Source organism: Silurus aristotelis (assembly GCF_946808225.1).
Source record: "Silurus aristotelis genome assembly, chromosome: 7".
In the NCBI taxonomy this organism is placed as follows: Eukaryota; Metazoa; Chordata; class Actinopteri; order Siluriformes; family Siluridae; genus Silurus; species Silurus aristotelis.
Window position 1 is genome coordinate 31,690,714 of NC_139580.1, and position 23,314 is coordinate 31,714,027.

The 23,314-nt window shown below is 41.0% G+C and overlaps 3 protein-coding genes across 3 annotated transcripts in view; all 3 read left to right on the plus strand.

Annotated features, from left to right (window-relative positions):
- The window catches only part of LOC310728720 (uncharacterized protein), a 75,418-nt gene that overhangs the window by 28,628 nt on the left and 23,476 nt on the right, over positions 1–23,314 (plus strand). The window contains exon 2 of the mRNA XM_083546534.1: positions 21,789–22,823. The gene's annotated coding sequence lies outside the window, so the exon portion shown is untranslated. The remainder of the gene's footprint in view (positions 1–21,788; positions 22,824–23,314) is intronic.
- cat (catalase) lies at positions 7,378–16,879 on the plus strand. Its single transcript, XM_083546386.1, has 13 exons — positions 7,378–7,794; positions 9,027–9,198; positions 10,076–10,186; positions 10,660–10,790; positions 11,649–11,753; positions 12,749–12,874; positions 12,973–13,164; positions 13,276–13,428; positions 14,689–14,827; positions 14,907–15,037; positions 15,122–15,229; positions 15,469–15,552; positions 15,654–16,879. The coding sequence occupies exons 1-13, from the start codon at positions 7,729–7,731 to the stop codon at positions 15,711–15,713; spliced, it is 1,578 nt and encodes a 525-aa protein (XP_083402512.1). The 5' UTR covers positions 7,378–7,728; the 3' UTR covers positions 15,714–16,879.
- ifitm5 (interferon induced transmembrane protein 5) lies at positions 18,074–18,882 on the plus strand (the record flags this gene model as incomplete). Its single annotated transcript, XM_083547456.1, has 2 exons — positions 18,074–18,211; positions 18,659–18,882. Coding segments are annotated over 2 exons (288 nt in total), but the record flags the coding sequence as incomplete, so codon positions are not given.

Genomic DNA, 23,314 nt, shown 5'->3' on the forward strand with positions numbered 1-23,314 from the left:
TTCTGTCATAAATATGTTCACTATTGATCATGTAGGACTTTTGTATAACATTTAACATGAAATCAGTTGAAACTTCTGTAGTGTTGTTTTTCTAATTGCATTAATGCCAGGATCATTATTTCTATTAGGTGGAAATCAAGAATAGTCTCCCTTCAGGTTTTCATTGTGGGCACGGCTTAGTGAGATATATTAAGAGTGTATTCCTCAGCATTAGTGTGTTTTAAGGTAAATGATCTGGTGTCTATCAAATGCCATAAATGTAAATATAAAAACATATTCAGTAAATATACTGTAAAACCCTGTAGACTCATATTATATCTGCAGGGTTTATTTATTACAGCATGAAACAAGAACAAGGTTGTTGGTATTTTTTGGAATACTTTTCACTTCTTTTAAAATTGTGCCTTGTCTATACTGATTGCAGGACATCCACTTCAACAGAAAGTAGTAACTTATACAGAATAGAATCTGTTTGGAGTCTTTTTGTGATAGATAAATGTCTGGGTTTTGAGAAAATCTTTCGTAGCTCTTTCCAGAATGTTGTTTTCTCTGAAATGCTTCTTCCAAGACCCTGTAAAAGTTGATGGGATTGAGGGAATGGATGTACACTAATTAAATTGCTCTTTTGGAGCTTTGTCAGTAAGCAGCAGCAGTACACGTTCCATAGCCAATGTAATTTCCTGAATTGAAACACAGGACTTCAATTAGCTTTTGGAAAATGTGTACATAGAAGTAAACTTTTTTAAAAATGATTACTCATTATGCTTAAAAATCTGCTTTACGCTTTATATATATATATATATATATATATATATATATATATATATATATATATATATAGAGAGAGAGAGAGAGAGAGAGAGAGAGAGAGAGAGAGAGAGCGAGAGAGAGAGAGAGAGAGAGAGAGAGAGAGAGAGAGAGAGATTGCCACACTTATATATTGTTAATATCTTGGGCAGTGCAATAATAATAATTAGTCACATGTGCAATAACTTTTATAACTATTACTGTAGTCTGACTCTTGAAGTGAAGAAGCTTTTATTTTTTTTTATAATTCTACTTTTTTTATTGTTCAACAGTCCAAACTTCAAAGTACATCAACACGGCATTCAGTAATCATCTTTGCTATTACACATTCAGCCACTAGTCACTATCAGTGGAATACAATTATGATTAATTACATTTACAATTATAAGCACATGGAAATTAATCAGTCCCACTTGTATTCAAACCATTTTTATATGTTGCCAGAAATGATCCCACGTTTTCTTCACGCCTCCCTCACTATGCAGTCTCCCCAACATGCTCTCGTACAAAGCAATTTCAATGATCCCATCAATCCAATCTTTCAAGTCTGGTGTTTTAGGGCATTTCCAATTGTGTAAAATCATCCTGGCAGCTGTAATACAACCAATCTAAACTAGAGTAAACACACTCTTTGTTATGTTGGGTACCACTGATTTATCTCTCAGAAGGCATAGTCGTGGTTCCACAGGTATGTTGGCTCCCATCCACTCTTGCATTACTCCCAGAATTTTACACCAAAATGGGTGAACTAAGGAACATTCCCGAATCATATGCAAATAAGTACCCTCTTCTTCCTTACATTTCCAGCACAGATTATTTCCAGCTATACCCATTCTGTAAAGCCTGGATGGTGTATGATATTATCTATGTACTACTTTGTAATGAATGAATCTCCCCCTATGTTCTTACCCACATTAGACATGATGTACAGCCAATCGTTTTCATCGATATCTATCCTCAAGTCCTTTTGCCAAATAGTCCTCAGGTTCTCACAGGTATCTGCATTTACATTAAGCATTGATTTGTAACACATAGAAGCCGTCTGAACTACCTGCGGCAACTAAAGATAGGTATAAACAGGGTTATCACTCGTATTAGATTTGCTCTTGACACAGTGTCTAATCTGCAGATATTTCCAAAAATTTCCTTGACCCCCAATATTATATTTTCCCACCAATTCAGAGTATGACATAAAAACTCCATTTTCATACAGATCACCAATTACAGTTACCCCTTTAAGATGCCATTGTTCCCAAAACACACTGGCTTTACCTATGCAAATTGCAGGATTCCTCCATAGTGATGCATATGACTGTCTATAATGTGATGTCTTGCACAGTTTATGAATTTTGTTCCAAACATGTCTTGAGTGCATTGTCACTGGATTTGAGTCCCATTTAGCTCCAGAGCATTGTAAAAGAACGTTAATGGGATGAAATGGTGAGGCCAGTTTCTGTTCTATCTTGATCCAGTCCAACTCAAAATCTGTCTTGTCCCAATGCTCAGCCAGCTTGGCCATTTCAAAAGAAAGAGTATACAATCTCACATCAGGTAATTCAAGACCCCCTTGTCCCTTGGGGAAGTCAATTTACTCATTTTAATCCTCTGTCTTTTTCCATCCCATAAAAAGAAGATGGGGTCTGGAATGTTTACAGGTATCATCATGGATATATAATTGAACTGTGGAGCAATAACCATCTTGACAACATTGACTTTACCGCAGAGAGAGAGAGTTTCAGCTGTTCCCACTGGTCTACATTTGTGCTTTATCTTTGACAGCAGCGGCTCATAATTCGACATCATTATATCCTCCAAGTTCTGTGTTAGTTTAACCCCATGGTATATCATACCTTTTGGAATCCATTTAAAACCGAATTGGGTCACTGTATGGGAGTGACAGGTTCTAGATATTGGCATAGCCTCAGATTTTTCCCAGTTTATTTTGTATCCTGACACTCTTGAATATAATTGTATAACACATTAATTGAGGTAGAGATTTGAGAGGATCACGAGATAACAACAAAATATCACCCGCATATAACATCAACTTGTGCTCCGTCCCCTCTCCCACCCCCCCTTACTCCCATAATGTTTGGGTCTGCCCTGATCATAATGGCCAGAGGTTCCAAAACCATCGTGAATAACAACGGGGACAGTGGGCATCCCTGACGAGTGCCTCTTGAAATTGTAAAAAAATGAGGAAGTCACACCATTTGTCATCACTGCTGCTCTAGGATTCTTATATAATAAACTAACCCAGGACCTATATATACGACGAAACCAAAATTAGACAGGGCTGCAGGCAAAAAGCCCCATTCCACCCTGTCGAAAGCCTTTTTGGCATCCAAGGATATAGCTGCGATCGGGGTGTTCTCAGAAGAATTTAGCCACATCAGATGAATTAGCCTTCTCATATTATCGGCTGATGACCTTCCCTTAATGAAGCCCACTTGGTCTTTATAGAATATACTTGGAAGAACCTTCTCTAACCATGACGCCAAAATTCTCGCCAACACCTTACAGTCCACATTGAAAAGACTCACTGGCCTGAAATCAGCCGGATCAGTTAAATCCCTATCTTTCTTAGATATCAGTGTTATCAATGCCTCCATGAAAGTACCAGGTAATTCTCCAGTCTCAAACGCCTCTATATAGACTTCTTTTAGAAATGGAGCCACTATATCAACATACTTCCTATAATATTCAGCTGGAAACCCGTCTGCCCCTGGCGATTTACCAGATTTCATAGAGGTGTTTGCAGCTTTGACCTCCTCTTCTGTAATTGGACAGTCTAGAGACTCAGATTGCAATGTATCTAACTTAGGTAGCTCTATATTTAAAAAAAAACTGTTCCAGTTCTTCTCCATCTAGAACACCTGAAGATGTATATAAATGTTCATAAAACTTATGAAAGAACTTCTTTCGTCAATGATACCATAGTATCTCCTTTCTTAATTGCCGGAATAACGTTAGCAGCATTTTGTTGTTTTAATTGTCTGGACAGGAGTTGCCCGCTTTTTCACCGCTCTCATAAAACCTGGTCCGCAGCCTAAATAGTGCATATTCAGCTTTTCTATGATATATATCGTGTAGCTAAAATTTATATCTACAAATATCCTGATATAAATCATTAGAGTAGTGTCTAGCCAGCTAGTTCTTAACCAAGTCTCGTTCCTCCTTCTTCTTTCTAGCTGCCCGTGCAATCAGTTTCCCTTTAATATATGCCTTTAAGGCCTTCCATACGAATGCCAACCTATCAGTGCTTTCCACATTCAATTAAAAAAAGGAGGTCAGATCATCAGCCAACAATTTGCTAAACTCCTCGTCTTGTAGGTAGTATTCAGTATTCAATCTCCTTCTCCCCTTTCTACCCGCTTCTGTATTTAGAGCTGTATCCAGTTCCACAGCTGCATGGTCTGAGAATACTGGTGCTCCAATCTTACAATTTACTACCTGATCAGTGATAGAATTTGAAAGTAAGAAGAAATCTATCCTAGAGTGAGATTTATGGGAATGAAAATAGAAAGTATATTCTCTTTCTGTTGGATTGGACAGAGGACAAATATCAATCAACACAATATCCTCTGTTAGCATATGAAGGGCAGCCCTTTCCCTTGGCATAGAAGATCCCTGATATTTACTATCATCCAAAACCCTATCCATAACCTGATTAAAGACCCCAACCATAATTATTTGCCCCTCTTTTTCACCAAGAATCTTGTTTACTTTATGAACAAAACCTGGATCTGCCTTATTGGGGGCATATACATTGCATAATATCACTTTTACTCCATTAATGAGGGTTTCTATACATATAATCCTCCCCATATCGTATTTAGTTTCTGTTACATTACGAAATTCAGGCTCTTATTTATTAGTATCATTAACCCATTTTGTTTGCTCGTAAATGATAAATAAAAGACATGCCCCACCCAGTCTTGTTTAAATTTGAGCGCTTCGTTATCTGTTACATGACTTTCTTGCACAAATGCAACATCTACCTGTTTATCTTTGAGATATACGACAGAACCTTTTTACTTTTAATTGGACTTCCACACCCGTTAATATTCCATGTTATAAACCTGATGTGACTACCGATGCACGATATAAATTAATCACACGTTTCCGTGCGTGTAACCAGATATGTTGGATGACTGCCCCATGTTGGGGAATGGTATACTAAACCGTGATGTACATTCACTCAAACTCAACAAACGACAGGTGAACATTTTAAACACCAAAACTTCCTTCAGCAAAACGCTATTGCTCCCCAGACAGTAACAAATTATCAAACCCCCTACCCAAAGCTTAACAACAAACAAAATAAAAAGAAGAGATAACAAAAAAAGAACGGCCATACCAAACAACGAGGACTGTCCTAGTACAAACAACCCGAGATTGCGGTCTGTGAGGTGCCGAATCAGCTATCCAGCCCTGCCTTGGCTGTCAAAACTGTTTAGAGACAGCACAGCTATCCGGCTCACCCGCCCACCCACCGCACCTGACCCACCCACCACACCTGACCCACCGCAACCACCCACCGCACCTGACACACCGCACCTGACCCACCGCACCCACCCACCTGACATCCCTCCCATTCGGTCATTCCCTTTTCTCTGGCCACTTGTAATACCTTCTCCCTGGCTAATGAACATAGAAACTTGATCAAGACAATTCTCGGTGGCTGATCTGTACTGGGCCTGGAAGCGGGAGCGCGATGTGCCCGCTCAATTTCGAACTCTCCATCCGGATCGATACCCAGTCCTTCCGATAATATTTTATACACGCACTTGACCATTCCACCTGCCTCCAGCCCTTCTTTCAGACCGATCATCCTCACGCTGTTTTCTAGATCTTCAATTCGGTTCCACATAACTTCCACAAGTTTATCATGCCGCTCACCATCACCGACGAGCTTCGAGGTGACGTCTTCCATATCAGAGATGCGGCACTCCGCTTCGTCCAGCCTTTCTCGGATTGCATGAACCTAGTTTTTGAGGTCAGTAACAACCTCTTTGATTGACGACACATCCGTCGCTACTCCTTGCAAAGTAGAGCTCATTTTGCTTATTTCGGATAATAGGTTTTCCATCTTTGAACCTTGTTTAATCGGCTGGGGTGATGGCGACTCGTGTGCTGGCGAAGTCTGCCTGGTTGAAATGCGGCTTGTTGTTGCTCCCTTAAAATATTTAGATGTGGACGTCGACATTTGCGGTCCATACCACTTTTTCTTTATTTACAAGTGTTTAATCATCAGGGACACCAACTTTGAGAAATACACGTGGAGTAAATACGCTCGAATAAATTTTAAATATGGGTGGGCCTAGGGAGCTACACAACTATGCTGCTATCTTCCTCTGCGGTCCCACGTGACTCTCAAGAAGCTTTTATTGTCATTTCAACCATATATATCTGACACAGTGCACAGTGAAATGAAACAACGTTCCTCCAGAACCCTGATGCTCCATTAAACAACAATCTCAGAACAGAAAACACAGGGTTAAGGACTCTGTAAACAGTTTATGGTAATGAAGTGATGTAATGTGAGTGGTGCTGAAGTCAAGGGTGTGCGAAGTGAGTATGAGTGTGTGTTGAGCCCAGGTTGTACAGATTAGACACACAATTGTGTGTGTGTGTGTGTGTGTGTGTGTGTGTGTGTGTGTGTGTGTGTGTGTGTGTGTGTGTGTGTGTGAGTTCAGTTAAGTTCAGTTAAGTTCAGATGTTTGTTAAGAAGCCTGATGGATTGAGGAAAGAAACTGTCACACAGTCTGGATGTGGCGGCCCGAATGCTTTGGAACAACTTTCCTGATGGCAGGAGGGTGAAGAGTGTGTGTAAAGGGTGTGTGGGGGTGTGTGTGTGTGTGTGTGTGTGTGTGTGTGTGTGTGTGTGAGGGGTGTGTGCAGGGTGTGTGGGGGTGTGTTTGTGTGAGGGGTGTGTGTGGTCGTCCACATTGCTGTTAGCTTTGCGGATGCAGCGTGTGGTGTAAATGTCCATGATAGAGGGGAGAGAGACTCCGATGATCTTCTCAGTGGTCCTCACTATCCTCTGTAGGGTCTTGTGATCCGAGACGGTGCAGTTCCCAAACCAGGCAGTGATGCAGCTGCTCAGGATGCTCTCAATAGTCCCTCTGTAGAACATGGTCAGGATGGGGGGAGGGAGGTGGGTTTTCCTGTCTTCTCAGAAAGTAGAGACGCTGCTGGGCTTTCTTGGTGATTTAATTCTGTCATGTTTTCACTGCTGTAACAAATTTCACATCACTTAATATAAAACTTAACATGTATATTTTTTCTGTTCATCAATTTTCTTTTACTTGAATATTTACTTGAATATTTTACTGTGAGCAACAACAAACACTTTCCCTAATTGATCAATGATTCTGATTTACTATTTTTGTTCCTTGTCTGTTGCCTAGATTTGGATGATTAGACCACATTTTAAGTGTAATCAATGCAAAATAAGGCTTTAATAACACCACATGGGTCTTACTACAGATCAGCTGGTGAATTATGTGCTTTGTGTTCCTATGATGTATTCTGGTGTGACTGTTTACGCATGCGCAATACTGATTCGTGCCCCCTGCCCCAGTCTTTCCACGCATGCGCATACAAGGACGGAACGCGGCGAGAGTAGGGACAAAGTTTAATTTCTCTTTTCGCAAATTTTAGGAAAATGAGTGGAAATTTATTCTGAAATGTAGCGTTTTTATTTTTATTTTCATTTCAATTTGATTGTATCGGGACCAGGTGAAATACGGACTGCGTGTCATGTCGGTCTTCACTGTCCAATAGGATGGCAGTGGGCGGGGCAATGGGCGGGGCTAGCCGAACTTCAGGAACAAAAACAGTGGAAGATCTGCAGCTCTGTTTTTCATAACTCCTGCTTGGGTTTGAGTTTATTGAAGATTAATCTTTTTTTGCAATATGGCGGAAAACAGGGACAAAGCCACGGATCAGATGAAAATGTGGAAAGAAAATAGAGGATCTCAGGTTTGCTTTTAGTCTAAAGCGAGGCTCAGCATTGTGCTAGCTGCGCTACTGTAATCGAGGCAAAGGTCACACCATGCAGATTTACTGTAAATCATTTATATACTGTCATTTATATCTTTTTAATTTTTAATATTAGATATTAAATTAGAATCAGTCACACCTTGTGCACATGGCGATTACAATGGGATCAGCCAGTATGCATTGCGGCTATTACTCTGTGTGTGCGATTATAATACTAATATAAAATGGTTTTTTTTGGGACTTGTTTGTAATTTTTGGAAAATTGCACGCTTAAATACAAGAAGGTGAAAAGTTTTAGACTTGGGCTTCAGTCTAAAGTCCTTAAAACTGTATTGGACTCGCCTGTTTAAATGCGAGCACGGGATTGGTTGGCTGTTATCAGAAAGGCAGCCAATCAGAGAGCAGGGTCACGTGACGGGGTCGGTGGTTATGTAACCAGAGTCTGTTTGTGTTTACTGATGTCTGTAAGTGCTCTACTGATAACACGATATTGCTGTAATCATGCTGTTTAGTGCAGACCTGATCATCAGAGAAGCAGTAATGTTCCTCTCTCAGGTCTACAGGGTTTCTATGAAGATCCTCAGCAAATCTTCGTAGAAAGAAAACGACTTTGGTACGAATAGATCAGCATTAACACTGTGGTTCTGTAAAACGAGGACAGAATCCACATTCGGAAAGTCTCAATCCGGATCGACAAGTTTGATGACGTCGTTCTGTCGTTTTCTTGAGTCTGTGACATGGCTTAAGGGAGGTTCACACTACACCTTCCTAAACACCGACTTGCATTTAAACACACGGTTTTTGAAAAATCGATGCTTTCAATAGTTTCATTCTGTCGATCCGGATTTATCGATCTCGATATAAACAGCCATAGTGCTGAAGGTGTGGCACTACACTTCTCTTCCCACTGACTTACATTAAACACACACAAGTGTGTACGAAGCACTGAGCAGCAGAACCTCATAGCACAAGAACAGGGTTTTATTTCCCCTGAACCAGTTCACCTCATGAATTCTTCATCTCCTACTGGTAACCAGTTTAAGTGCAGTGTATGTAGACCATTCAAGGTCAATCTGTAAACATCTTTAGAATACATCAGGGCTTCAGCCGAAACTTGTACACAAGGTGCCTCGTGATTTTGAAGCGTGATAAGATGTAGTGAGTATAAAGTTTACAGTGACTCGAGTTTGACTATTGGGTTCCATTCTCAGCGAGCCGACACGTTGACCACAGGAGGCGGCATCCCCATAGGCGATAAACTGAATGTCCAGACGGCCGGACCCCGAGGGCCACTGCTGGTGCAGGATGTCGTCTTCACTGACGAGATGGCTCACTTTGACCGCGAGCGCATCCCTGAAAGGGTGGTTCATGCCAAAGGAGCAGGTCTGTGCTTCCACTTAACACTCATCCGAGTTGGTCCATTTTACTGGTGTGGGTGCAGTAGGACTGACCACCTCTCCACAGCGTTTCACAAACAGATCGGTGTTTATTACAATCACGTCCAAGACTTGTAGAAAAGTGGAAAGAACAGGAAAACTGTGTGAAGGTGCACCTTTTATTGAGCCGGAATAATCTAATTTATGAGGAATGATTGATTTTTGAAGCCTAATTCATGGTTTGATACATTTTTATTACGCTTGTAGGATTGAATTGGAAAAATAATGTTCACACTGTTACATTTACTGGTTTATTTACACTCAGTTACGTTTAAGACTCTTATCAATCAACTTAATAAGTAGAACAGTTAAGTAGATCATATCTTTAATAAATTACATATTAAATATAAAACACACACACACACACACACTGTAATGCTGTAATACCCAAATGGGGTCTAAGATGTAAAATCGTGTTTATTGCCCAATTTAATAAATATAGTGATTTGATTTATTTTTTATAAAATATTATTTGATATATTATTTAACCAGACATTTGATTTAAAATTGTTTTAAAAACGTAAACTGTTCAAATGTTGATGATCACAAATGTCAAATAATAATAATTAATTTTTTTCAATTTTATGTTTTGCATTTCTTTGAGGTATGAACCGAGCCGTGGGTTTTGCGTTACACCCCAGAAAGAAGGAAAAAAAGCAGCCCCTTATAACTTCCTAGCAATAAAACCATAAAAAAGTTTCTCATGGACGGTTAATAGACAGAAAAGAGAGATTACAGTAATCAGTGGCTGATCAGAGAAACATGGGCCGTGTTGGTGCAGTGGGGGTTGAGTTTGTTCTGATTGGATTGTTCTCTCTGTACAGGTGCATTTGGCTATTTTGAGGTGACTCATGACATCACACGCTACTGCAAGGCCAAGGTGTTCGAGTACGTGGGCAAGACGACTCCCATTGCTGTGAGATTCTCTACTGTAGGTGAGATGCACTTCTTCTCTCCTCCGTTTAGAAATAGCTCACATTTAGCACCAGACTAAGGAATAAGGGAGATGTGCAGATCTGCAGTAACTACAGGGGAATAAAGTTGATCAGTCACACCATGAAGTTCTGGGAAAGAGTAGTGGAAGCCAGGCTGAGAGAAGAGGTGACCATCTGTGAGCAACAGTATGGGTGCATGTCGAGGAAGAGCACCACAGACGCATTATTTGCTTTGAGGATGTTTATGGAGAAGTATAGAGAAGGACAGAAGGAGCTGCATTGCGTACGACAGGGTGGAGAGAGGAGTTGTGGTATTGTATGAGGAAGTCTGGTGTGTCAGAGAAGTATGTGAGGGTGATGCAGGGCATGTATGAGGACCCATAAACTCCTTTCTTCTCTGTGCAAAACACAAACACAGAACTGGAGCAGCAGAATCATTTCCCCCTCCACATTATTCCCTCATGTGTGTCTAGCTGGAGAGTCCGGTTCGGCTGATACAGTTCGAGACCCTCGAGGTTTTGCAGTGAAATTCTACACCGACGAGGGCAACTGGGACCTGACTGGCAATAACACACCCATCTTCTTCATCAGGGATGCACTTCTGGTGAGAGAGAGAGAGAGAGAGAGAGAGAGAGAGAGAGAGAGAGAGAGATGGACAGAGTTTCTGTCGTATTTTCATTATACTTGCTTTGGTCTTTATATTAAAAATATCTTATAAAAGTGAAAACACCTTCTTATAGGACAATAATATAGAAATAAAACGTGCAGTTTGTGTATCAGTACAGATTTACAGTCTTTTAAAAAATAACTTACATACATTATTGTCTAAGTACCAACTAAAGTAAGTACACCCTCAGTGATCACGACTGTCATGAGTTAAATCGTGATTAATCGCAGCTTATATTTTTTTTCTGTTCCAAATGTACCTTAAATGTACCTTTTTCAGTTTTTAATGCTGTAATTAACAAAAATCGCACAACTGTATGTTTATTATTAGTGAAACCGAACTCAACATGGAGCATGAAGATTAAATATTCCTGTAACCGTTTTCAAGTAAATACGGCGTTTTAAATGACGTAAATCATCAGGACACCGAACTGAACATTTGCTACGTTTCCACACGGACGGTTTTAATCGCCGGATGTGTTCATCATGGCGGATTTTGTTGCCGAGTCGAGACATAGTAAAACTAATGCTTAGTGATTGCTAATAATTTCTCGGTGGAGAAAGAAAAGACGTTGTGAATAAATGTGTGTTGCGTCGAAGGTTTTATTTTCACCTCTTTTATATTTATGTTTTGAATAAAAATGATCAAAAACAAATGAGCGCGGTGTTAATCGCAGGTTCATTTAATTAGTGCGGCTAAAAGTAATTTAATTTAATTGTTAGTGTGTGTGTGTGTGTGTGTGTGTGTGTGTGTGTGTGTGTGTGTGTGTGTGTGTGTGTGTGTGTGTGTGCGCAGTTTCCATCCTTTATCCACTCTCAGAAGCGGAATCCTCAGACTCACCTGAAGGACCCTGACATGGTGTGGGATTTCTGGAGTCTGCGTCCTGAGTCACTGCATCAGGTTTCAGATTCAGTTTTCTTTACTTTACCTGGTTATATAATATATATCCAAAAGTATGTGGACACCTAATAATTACTCCCATATGTGCTTGTTGAAGATACCATTTAAAATGTAAATCCTCTGTACCCATATAATAATCTGTGATTTTATTTAAAAAAATGTTTGTCCATTCAGCTATGATTGCTTTAGTGAGATTAAGTTTTGACAAACAAGTATGCAACACTCTGTTGAAGAAATATGACCAAAACAACACTGTGAGGGGAATAGAGGTCGACCGATAGTGGATTTCACCCCTGGATTGTATTTGCCGATAACCGATTAATGGAAAAAAATAATCCATACAAAATAGTACTAAAATTAAGTAATAAAAAACTACTCAAAATGAAAATATGTTTAAGTAAATTAATATGAATATATGAATAATATTAATAAATATTCAGGAAAATAAAATGTGCATTTAAACTGAAACAAATAAGTAACTTCAAATAAACAGCACGTGACTTCAGTGATTCGCCTCTAGAGGACGCTTTTTACTGTTTAACGCAACCCAGAAAAAACATCTGTATAGATGCATTGTATCATCCTTTTGTAAAGAATAATAAATGTTCTCCTGGCCAGAATGGTGATCTCACACCTGAGCAGTTGAGGGTTAAGAGCCTTGTTTAAGGGCCCAGAAGTAGCAGCTGGCAGTGCTGGAATCTAAAACCCACAACCTTCCAATCATGCCCTTATCTTAACCACTGGTCTGTTCCACACATAAAGCAGACCACACAAATTTAGACAGAAAACTGTGTCTGCATCCACACAGCATTATAGTGCCACCACCACCATGCTTCTCTGTAGGAGTAGTTTTCCTCAGACTTTGTACTCAAACAGAAATTGTTTGTCATCTTTGTGTTTTTCTTACCATATCTCTAAAAATGGGTTTTTTAGATTAAAAATATTCTTAATCTGTGACTAGAGAATGTAATATTTTATTATTATTTTTCTTGCAGGTGTCTTTCCTCTTTAGCGATCGTGGATTACCGAATGGATATCGCCATATGAATGGCTACGGATCCCACACCTTCAAACTGATCAACGCTGAAGGAAACCCTGTGTATTGCAAGTTCCATTACAAGGTGTGTAGTTTCTTTTGTATATCGATGACTTTGGTGTGTGTGTGTGTGTGTGTGTGTGTGTGTGTGTGTGTGTGTGTGACAACCTCTCTTCCTGTCAGACTGATCAGGGCATTAAGAATCTGACTGTGGAGGAAGCAGAACGTTTAGCCTCCTCTGATCCGGACTACTCCATCCGTGACCTGTACAACGCTATCTCCAATGGCAACTTCCCATCCTGGACCTTCTACATCCAGGTCATGACCTTTGAGCAGGCGGAGAAGTACCCATGGAACCCATTCGACCTGACCAAGGTGCTCTGACTTTCTCTCAGCTATTAGCTTCATTATAATTAATGTTGTGATGTTTTTTGATGCCAATAACTTGATCTTTTTAGTAATCGTGGTGTTTTTTTTATCTCTCAGGTTTGGTCCCATAAGGACTACCCCCTGATTCCAGTTGGACGCTTTGTGCTGAATAAAAACCCTGTGAACTATTTCGCTGAGGTGGAGCAGCTGGCGTTTGACCCCAGTAACATGCCGCCTGGTATAGAGCCCAGTCCTGACAAGATGCTGCAGGTACAGCCTCACACACACACACACACACACACACACACACACACACACACACACACACACACACTCAAAGTCTCAAATCAAGCACCTAAATTCGCTGTGACTCACACATCGCCAATTAACACCATCTGTGTGGAAACCTAGCAAAAGTACTTACACACACACACACACACACACACACACACACACACACACACACACACACACACACATATGTAACAAGGCTTAAAGCCTCAACTGTGGTCATTTCTGATCTGTGCAAAGAAAAGCAGTATATATTTGATGGGGAAAAATTGGCACAAGTGCATAAAAACCACCAGTTTCATAACGGATGGAGGCCTGATTCCGCTGAAAGCCACCATGGAATGTTCGCACACTAACATACAGTGGGGCAAAAAAGTATTTAGTCAGCCATCAATTGTGCAAGTTCTTCCTCTTAAAAAGATATGGGAGGCCTGTCATTTTCATCATTCTTTAAAAATCAATGTGATTTTGCGGATTTTTTTATTTTTTTTTTTCCTCATTTTGTCTCTTGTAGTTGAAGTGTACCAATGATGAAAATGACAGGCCTCTCTCATCTTTTTAAGCAGGAGAACCTGCACAATTGATGGCTGACTAAATACTTTTTTGCCCCACTGTATATTAGAGGTCTGGTCATGGACACCAGCGGTTCAGAGGGTAAAGTCCTCAAGCTTTGTCTGATCTGTGAGCATATAATATAAAATATGCAAAACTAGACTAATAGAAACTGTTGGACTCACAAATCCTATGGTCAAGTGTCCAGAAACTCTAACTTACATAATCACAAACACCTGTTCTGGTACTGTACACCCTGTCCTACAGAAATCATTTTGAGGCATATACAGACTCTGTTTTCTCTGCTTTTAAAACTTAATTCATGCTTTTATTTATTTTTATGTTCAGTTTAAATATATACAAAGTAAACTGATGATCCATGAATGAGGGGAAAAAGCTGGAACATCATTCCTAAAGTAATGAACAAAACACTGTATTGTACAATATCATTAAATTAAGTTGATTGGACATGATTTGGAAAGGCACACGCCCGTCTTTAGAAGGTCCCACAGTTCAGTGAACACTAGTCAGAGCACAAATTGAGCCATGAAGTCTAAGGAATTGTCTGTAGACCTCGAGACCGGATTGGATGGAGGCACAGATCTGAAGGTCCAGAAACATTATCAATTCACTTCTCACAAACAAGCTTTGCCATGCTGGTGGTCTGAAACATGATGTTCTGCGCAGGGTCGTCTCTTCTCTTACCCTGATACCCACCGCCATCGGCTCGGAGCCAACTACCTCCAGCTGCCCGTTAATTGCCCTTATCGTGCCCGCGTGGCCAACTACCAGAGAGATGGGCCCATGTGCATGACTGACAACCAGGGTGAGAAACTCGAACACACTTCACAACTCTCAGTTCAAAACCACTCATCAGAACTGATCATGTTTTTTTGTCTTTACAGGCGGAGCCCCGAACTACTACCCCAACAGCTTCAGTGCCCCAGACTGTCAGCAATGCTTTATGGAGTCTAAGTTCAGGGTCTCTCCTGACGTTGCACGCTACAACAGCTCGGATGAGGACAATGTGACCCAGGTATGGAGTGGTCATGGGATATAATGGAAATGTCGGCGTGGGATTAAACTCTGTGTTCTCTAATGATCTTCTCTTCTCCTGTAGGTTCGCACTTTTTTCACCAAGGTCTTGAATGAGGCTGAACGAGAGCGTCTGTGCCAGAACATGGCAGGACACCTGAAAGGAGCTCAGCTGTTCATCCAGGAGCGCATGGTAAAGTCTTTTTATTTATTTCCAGATATAAAGTGTAATAGTATAATATTCATTCATCATTATTATATATCAGTTTTACCAACCTGTAGATATTTTACACTGCTGCTGCTACTGCACTGTGTTTCATTGCCTTGTACTGTAACATGTGCAATGAAAAAGGTGAATCTAATCAAATCCAATCTAAAATTTCAGTAATGCTTCAAAGCTCTGTGTGTCTTTTCCTCTTTTTACCTCTACAGCTCCAGTGTCTGATGGCCGTGCACCAGGATTACGGCTCTCGTGTTCAGGCGCTCCTTAACAAGTACAATGCAGAGGGCAGAAAGGTAAAACGTTATCGTAGCTACACATCAACACCATGCCGTTACACCACTACCTCCAGAAAAACCCTTCTGTTGTCGTGATTATAGTTTTCGTGTGTTTGTAGAACTCTGTCCACGTGTATACGAAGGGAGGTTCTGACGTGGCTGCATCCTCCAAGATGTGACGTGTGGAAATTCCGTATCGGACCAAAGCTGCAGCACACGCCTGACAAGAGCACTTGTTCTTTTTCTCCTATAATTTCATTGTTCAGGAAGTTCATGAAGTGTTCAGTGTGAACGCTAAACCTCTTCTATCAGATCGTTCACAAGAAGATAAAAAAGCATTAATGTGCAGTACTTCAATTCTTGTTTTTTTTTTTGTTTCTGTCTCATTGTTAATGTTGAGAAACGATATGACTTGGGGACATGAGAGAGCTCATAACATTTCATAACATTTAGACGTCCTTATACAGAGTGATTCTTATACCTGAGCAGTTCTGGGGTTCGGGTTCAGGAGTGGAAGCTTGTTTAAACTCATTACCTTCACATCCAAATTCCTAAACCACTAATCTTCCACCTCCCCATAATCAGTGTGCAGCTCCCCTTCAGTGTGCAGGATGGACACTGATTTGATTTGAAAATGATGAAACCGAGCCTTTTGTATTTCCGCACTTGTTTCATGATGCAAGAAATCTTTTTTTTTCACGTGATTTTTCTAGCGTTCATTCTTTGTAATTGTTACACCATCATGATCAGCGTCAGCATGAAATCAGCCTTGAATGTTTTGAAAGCTCTGCCTTTAGTCATGTTGTATTAAATACATCAGTACCACTTGCTAATATGATTTGAGTAGTATTTGGGTTGAATGATCAAAATTGCTGTGTCTTAGTTCGTCTGTTTCTCAAAGCATCAGAAACGTTCTCTCGCTTGAACACCGTGTGAATAACCGTGATAGTGCGTCTGTTTAAATATTACATTGTTAATCACTAATAGTCTAATAACTTCACAGTGAGAAGCAGCACACCCTAGAGGTATGTGTAGGTAATGCTGTTTGACATTTGCAACAAATGAAAGATTTTATAATTTTTTTTATAGGCACTTTGATATATTCGATGATGAAACGATTGCGTTTTAGATCAGAAAGTTGCGATCAGAATGCGATTTTGCCTTACTGAAGTCAAACTACAATCCGATGTCTTTTTTTACGGCTCGTGTTGGAAAAAGTTTCTGTTCTGATCGTCTAAATTGTTTTGTTTGTCCCGTATCCCGTTATTCATAATAGAAATCCTGTAGAAGTGTTGCTCTGTGTGCTCTGAAACTAAATTCAATAAAATCCTAATGATTTGCTATACATGATTATTTGATTTGACTTCTTGCTTCTTGATTATGCTTCAAATTTTTTTTTTTGTGCAAATAGTTGTTGCGTTTCATCAAGTAAGAAATTATTCAGAAGTCCTAAAGTAGGTCATACAGTGGCTTGTTTTATTTAAAACACTGTGGTCAGTGTGTGTAGAAAAGGACACGCCCTCTAACCTAAACCATACATGATCAAGCCTGAAGGACCTCAAACAGGCGTGATCCTGAACAAGATGCAGAGCACAACGGTTCCACTGAACGTTCCTCTGGGTGACGTTCAAGAGTTCTTACTAGGTCAAGAAAATACGATCATATAACCCCAATCTTATCGTCCCTACATTGGCTTCCTATTAAGTTTCGAATAGACTACAAACTACTGCTACTCACTTATAAAGCACTAAATGGTTTGGCTCCCATGTATCTATCCAGTCTCTTAACACGCTACAATCCGTCACGCTCCCTGAGATCTCAAAACTCTGGGCTTCTAGTAGTTCCTAGAATAGCAAAGTCCACTAAAGGTGGTAGAGCATTTTCACATTTAGCTCCTAAACTCTGGAATAGTCTTCCTGACAGTGTTCGGGGTTCAGACACACTCTCCCAGTTTAAGTGTAGATTAAAAACATATCTTTTTAGCAAAGCCTACACATAACACACATCACGCACATCACATCACAACCTTGTGCTCCAGAACATCTGATCACATGCACATTATCAACTTGTGCTGTTAATATCATGAACAGCAGCTACGCTAATTCCTCTCCACTGCTTCTCTTTCTCTCCCCATCCCGAGGCATCCTGAGGTTTGGCCAGCTCCAGTCACGTCCCACCTCGTGAAGATTATGGACCTATGGATGATCATGGAGAAGTAGATGCCGAGTGTTTAAAGGCCCTGGCATGGAGAAGCTGATGCTGGATCTATGATGATCACAAATTGTTCTGTATTGTTGAAAGATTTATGACCAAACTCTTGATGTCACCCATATGAGGATGGGTTCCCCTTTGAGTCTGGTTCCTCTCAAGGTTTCTTCCTCATATCATCTAAGGGAGTTTTTCCTTGCCACTGTCGCCACGGCTGCTCATCAGGGACAAACGCACACCATTCACCTTCACTGTTGTTTTCTGTAAAGCTGCTTTGAGACAATGTCTGTTGTGAAAAGCGCTATACAAATAAACTTGACTTGACTTGACTCGTGACGGAAGAGGAGCAGGGACAGTTGTGGTTTCCATTCCGGAGCATCCACCTGATTATGCAGCGTGGTCCGTTGTCAGTTTGTACTATGGAAACCCGCTGTGTCTGGGTCTGATGGCTTTGATTTTCTCTATGAAGGTCAGTTGAATTTAACTGGGGGTTTAGATGGTGATCTTTCACTAGGTGAATAATACATTTATTTTAAATGTAAGAATGTTTTGTAATTAAGATTCTCTTAGTCCATAGCTGGATTTCTGTAAAGCTCCTTTAATATTGATTTAATATATTGTATAGCACTATAGAACAAATTACAGGACCGAAATATAAACTGTATAAAGAATATACATTTCAACATAAGAAACTCTTATATGGTCCATAAACATGCAGACTGAAGGCGAATCGTTAGGCTGATGAAAGCAATGACCTGTTGGAGAGATACAATTAATTCATATATATTGTGTGTGTGTGTATATATATATATATATATATACTGTATATATGGTGTATGTAAATAAATAAAACATTAGATTTTTTCTATTGAAAACCCAAAGTACTAAATAGTTTTCATTTTTGTTTTTGTTTCAGTCCAGAGATCGTAAGATGGTGGGAGACATGACTGGAGCGAAGATGTACGGCTCCAAGGCGTGTATTCTCAATCTGTTCTCACTTCTTCTTTGCATCATCAGCGTCATCGTAATAATCATAATGATTAAAATGAGTAAAAATACCCTGTAATGCCCAGTACTTGCTACTCAAATTCCCTGTCTGTTGCAAAGAAAACAGATCTGCTAGCAAATGAAATTAGAATAATAAAAAAAAAGTTTTAACAAAAGGAACATAAAATGTTTTTAATGATATTATTGTAAAATGAGAAATAAAACAAAATTTTTGTAAAATGAGAAATTATAACTGTATACGGTTTACATAATTAGATGATCACGGCCTGTTCCTATACACAGTGCAATCAGTATGAAGTACACTGTATTGTTCTTGTGATTTTTTTTTAAGCACTCCATTGAAACATGAAAAGAACCGTCACTAGGTTTACGTATGTAACCCTAGTTCCCTGAGGGAACGAGAGCTGTGTCGAAAATGCTTTAAGAACGCCTCGCATTGTTCATGCTCTAAAAAATCTGCCCAATAGGCAGTCATGACCTCATTGGCGGGCGACCTCACGCAAACCAGAAAGCTACAAAATGGAAGCACGATCGAAGCGACATCAGCACTGCAGGGATGCAGGGAGTATGGCACGTTGACACAGCTCTCGTTCCCTCAGGGAACTAGGGTTCATGCATAACCTAGTGACGTTTCCTTTCAGAAAATTGAGTTGCGTCGAACACGCTTTGGGAACGAGTGTCCAATCACGCCATACTGACCAGTCTCTGCCTAGTGTGTCTGAGCACAACCTGCATGCAAGACAGAGGAGCCAGGAGTGGCTCTGATGTTGAAGTCGTAGAACCTGACAACGGTCAGCGGAGTGGACCAACCTGCAGCATTACAATTGTCCTGGAGGGACACTCCAGCTGACCAAGCCGTGGACGCCGCCATACCCTGGGTGGAATGAGCCTTAACTCCAAAAGAAGTGGGAAGACCAGAGGACTCATAACACAGACAAATGGCATCCACAATCCATCTACTGAGCGTCTCCTCAGGAAAGAATGAGGGCAGAATGCCTGCAAAACGACAGGTCGCGATGGGGCTGCAGGCACCTTAGCCACATACCCCGGTTTGGGGTATAAAATAGCACTGGTCATGCCAGGGGCAAACTCCAGGAGAGATGGGGCCACAGAAAGAGCCTATAGGTCCCCGACCCTCTTAAGGAAGGATATTACCAGGAGAAAATTAGTCTTAACTGCCAGATACTTGAGGGCCTCGTTGGCCATAGGCTCGAAGGGGGGCTCAGATAGAGAGTAAGCATATTAAACCTGAGCCTCTTGAGCGAGCGGTTCAAAGATCGTAGATCTAGGATCAGCCGCATTCCGCCATCCTTCTTCGGAACAACGAAGTGCTGGAGGGGAGGCTGCATTCTGTAGCACTCTTGTGGCAGAGCTAACAGCCTGGCCTCCCCCTCTGCCTGGAAGTCTGATCGGGTAGCTAGCCTCTCGAGGCTGGCTTCTGACCGTTTCAGAACAACCGGGGAGATACCCTGGAGCTGTATTTGCTTCCCAAGCAGGCCCGGGTCCCCTCCGTCCCCTATGGGGACAGAAGGAGCCACCCGGTGGAGGGGGACTGTGCTTTATTGACGAGATAACAGTCTGGCCTCCTGGTGGTGCCGAGGAGGTACAGCCACCGCAAGTGTGAACCGCCCACCCCGAAGCAGGGCGCCTTAATTATCAGGGCCACTGCACTACTGCCAGTTTGTTTGCGGAGTGGACCACCCTCCGGTTGGCTGACCCCTTGGACTTGGACTTGGTCAGCAGCGCGACATGACTCCTTGATATCGTCAGCCCCAGAGTTAAATCCCTCGTCCAGCTCTCGCAGCAGATTGGCCTGGTATGCCTGCAACACACCCATAGTGTGGAGGCAGCCAGTGGCCTGACCTGCTGCTGCATAGGCCCCTGCCTACTAAAGCCGAAGTGGCTCTCTCTAGTGGATTGATCGATCTATCGATCTATCGATCTATCGATCTATCTATCTATCTATCTATCTATCGTGAGGACCAGTTAACAGCTAAAACAGGTAGAAGTAATACCTACTTTTTACTTAAGTACATGTCCGAGCCAAAACTTGTTTACTTTCACTTGAGTAAAAAGGTATTATCAGTACTTCAATTCAATTCATTTCATTTCATTTTTATTTGTATAGCGCTTTTAACAATGAACATTGTCTCAAAGCAGCTTTACACAGATAATGTGGTGATTAAAGGTAAATATGTTCTTTGTAAGTATGTTTGTCCCTGATGAGCAACTGTGGCAAGGAAAAACTGCCTGAGATGGCATAAGGAAGAAACCTTGAGAGGAACCAGACTCAAGAGGAAACCCATCCTCATCTGGGTTGCAACAAATGTCCATTTGAAGCAGATATACAATGCTGCGGGGTTCAGTGATGACGATCAGAAGCAAACAGTATTCCTGAGTCAGTGCAGCAAACCGCCGACACCAACTACAGTCCAATCCATCCTCAAAGCACCCGTTCTACTCCGGAATAACATGGAACCACCCAAGGTGTTGATGAGAGACCGTTCCAAGCTGCACAGAAGTGTGAAGATCCACGGAGGGGAGAGGGGCAGGAACAGTGGTCACTGGAGCCTCAGGAGCATGTTTACCTCGACTGAGAGAGAGAGAGAGAGAGAGAGAGAGAGAGAGAGAGAGAGAGAGAGAGAGAGAGAGAGAGAGTGATGGGAAGAGAAGGATATGGATTATTAAGTGTCCCTATTGTTGCATGAGTGTTAAAGTCACTGTGAAGTTTAGCAAGACTCGCTATGGCAGCATAACTAAAAGGGAGAAGCAGAAGGTAACACAGACATGAGGGATCTCTGAGATAACAGACGACCCACCACACCACCGTCAACAAACCTGAGTGAACGTGTGAATGTGAGGGTACGACAGCATACAAATATACCAGTTCACCAAACACTCTATATCCATGCTCCCTCCAGATCTGCTCCTTTACCTAAGAAAAATCTACTGATAAAAGGCTTGACTAAAAAAAAAAAAGTTTTCAACCTCGACTTGAACACTGAGACTGTGTCTGAGTCCTGAACACTGTTTGGAAGGCTGTTCCATAACTGTGGGGCTTTATAAGAAAAAGAACTGCCCCCTGCTGTAGTCTTCATTATTTGAGGAACCAACAGATAGCCAGCACCTTTTGATTTAAGTAGGCGTGGACGATCATCCTGGTACAGAAGTTCACTCAGATACTGCGGCGTGAGAGCGTTAAGTGCTTTATACGTCAGTAGTAGTATTTTATAATCAGTGTGAGATGTAATTGGGAGCAGTGTAGATGATTAAAACAGGGGTGATGTGGTCATATTTCCTAGATCTAGTGAGGACTCTTGCTGCTGCATTCTGAACTAACTGAAGCTTATTTCTGCACTTACTCCAACACCCAGACAGTAAAGCGTTACAGTAGTCTAATCTAGATGTTACAAAAGCATCAACTAGTTTTTCTGCATCCTGTAACGACATCATATTTCTAATTTTAGCAATATTTCTAAGGTGAAAGAAGGAGATCCTGGTGATATTATTCACATGAGCCTCAAAGGAAAGACTCGGGTCAATAATCACACCAAGGTCTTTGACAGCCGTACATGCTGAAACAGAAACACCATCCAGAGATGTTAGGTAATCGGAAAGTTTACTTCTAGCTGCATGTGGTCCTAGTAAAAGTACTTCTGTCTTATCTGAGTTTAGCAGAAGAAAGTTATCAAGCATCCACTGTCTAATGTCCTTTACACACTTCTCAACATTGTTAAGCTGATCTCTCTCATCTGGCTTTGCTGAAATATACAGCTGTGTGTCATCAGCATAGCAATGGAAGCGAATTCCATGTTTATGAATGATTTCACCAAGAGGCAGCATATATAAAGAGAAAAGCAGTGGGCCTAAGACAGATCCTTGAGGAACACCAAACTTTACCTCATAGAGTGTGGAGAACTCACCATTTACATCAACAAACTGATAGCGATCAGTCAAATAAGACCTGAGCCAAGAGAGAGCTGTTCCCTTTATTCCAACAACGTTCTCAAGTCTAGCAAGTAGTATAGTGTGATCAATGGTGTCAAAAGCTGCACTAAGGTCGAGCAAAACAAGTAAGGAGACAAAACCCTGATCAGGGGCCAATAACAGGTCATTTACCACCTTAACTAGCGCCGTGTCTGTGCTATGATGAGGCCGAAATCCCGACTGATACATTTCAAATATGTTATTCGTAAGTAGGAGTGAGCAGAACTGCTGTGCTACAACCTTTTCTAAAATTTTGGCTATGAAGGAGAGATTTGATATTGGTCTGTAGTTGGACAGCTGACATGGGTCAAGGTCAGGTTTCTTAATTAGGGGGTGGATAACTGCCAGTTTGAAGGATTTTGGTACAAAACCAGTGCTAATGGAAGAGTTTATTATTTTTAAGACAGGTTCAATTACCTCTGGAATGATCTGTTTAAAGAAACTTGTAGGCAAGGGATCGAGAATGCAGGTTGATGATTTTGATGAGGAGATTATTGAAATTAAGTCATTCTCATGAATAGGAGTAAAACTTTGTAGTTAATTGTCTGCTATAATGACACTGCTGTCTACAGGGTTA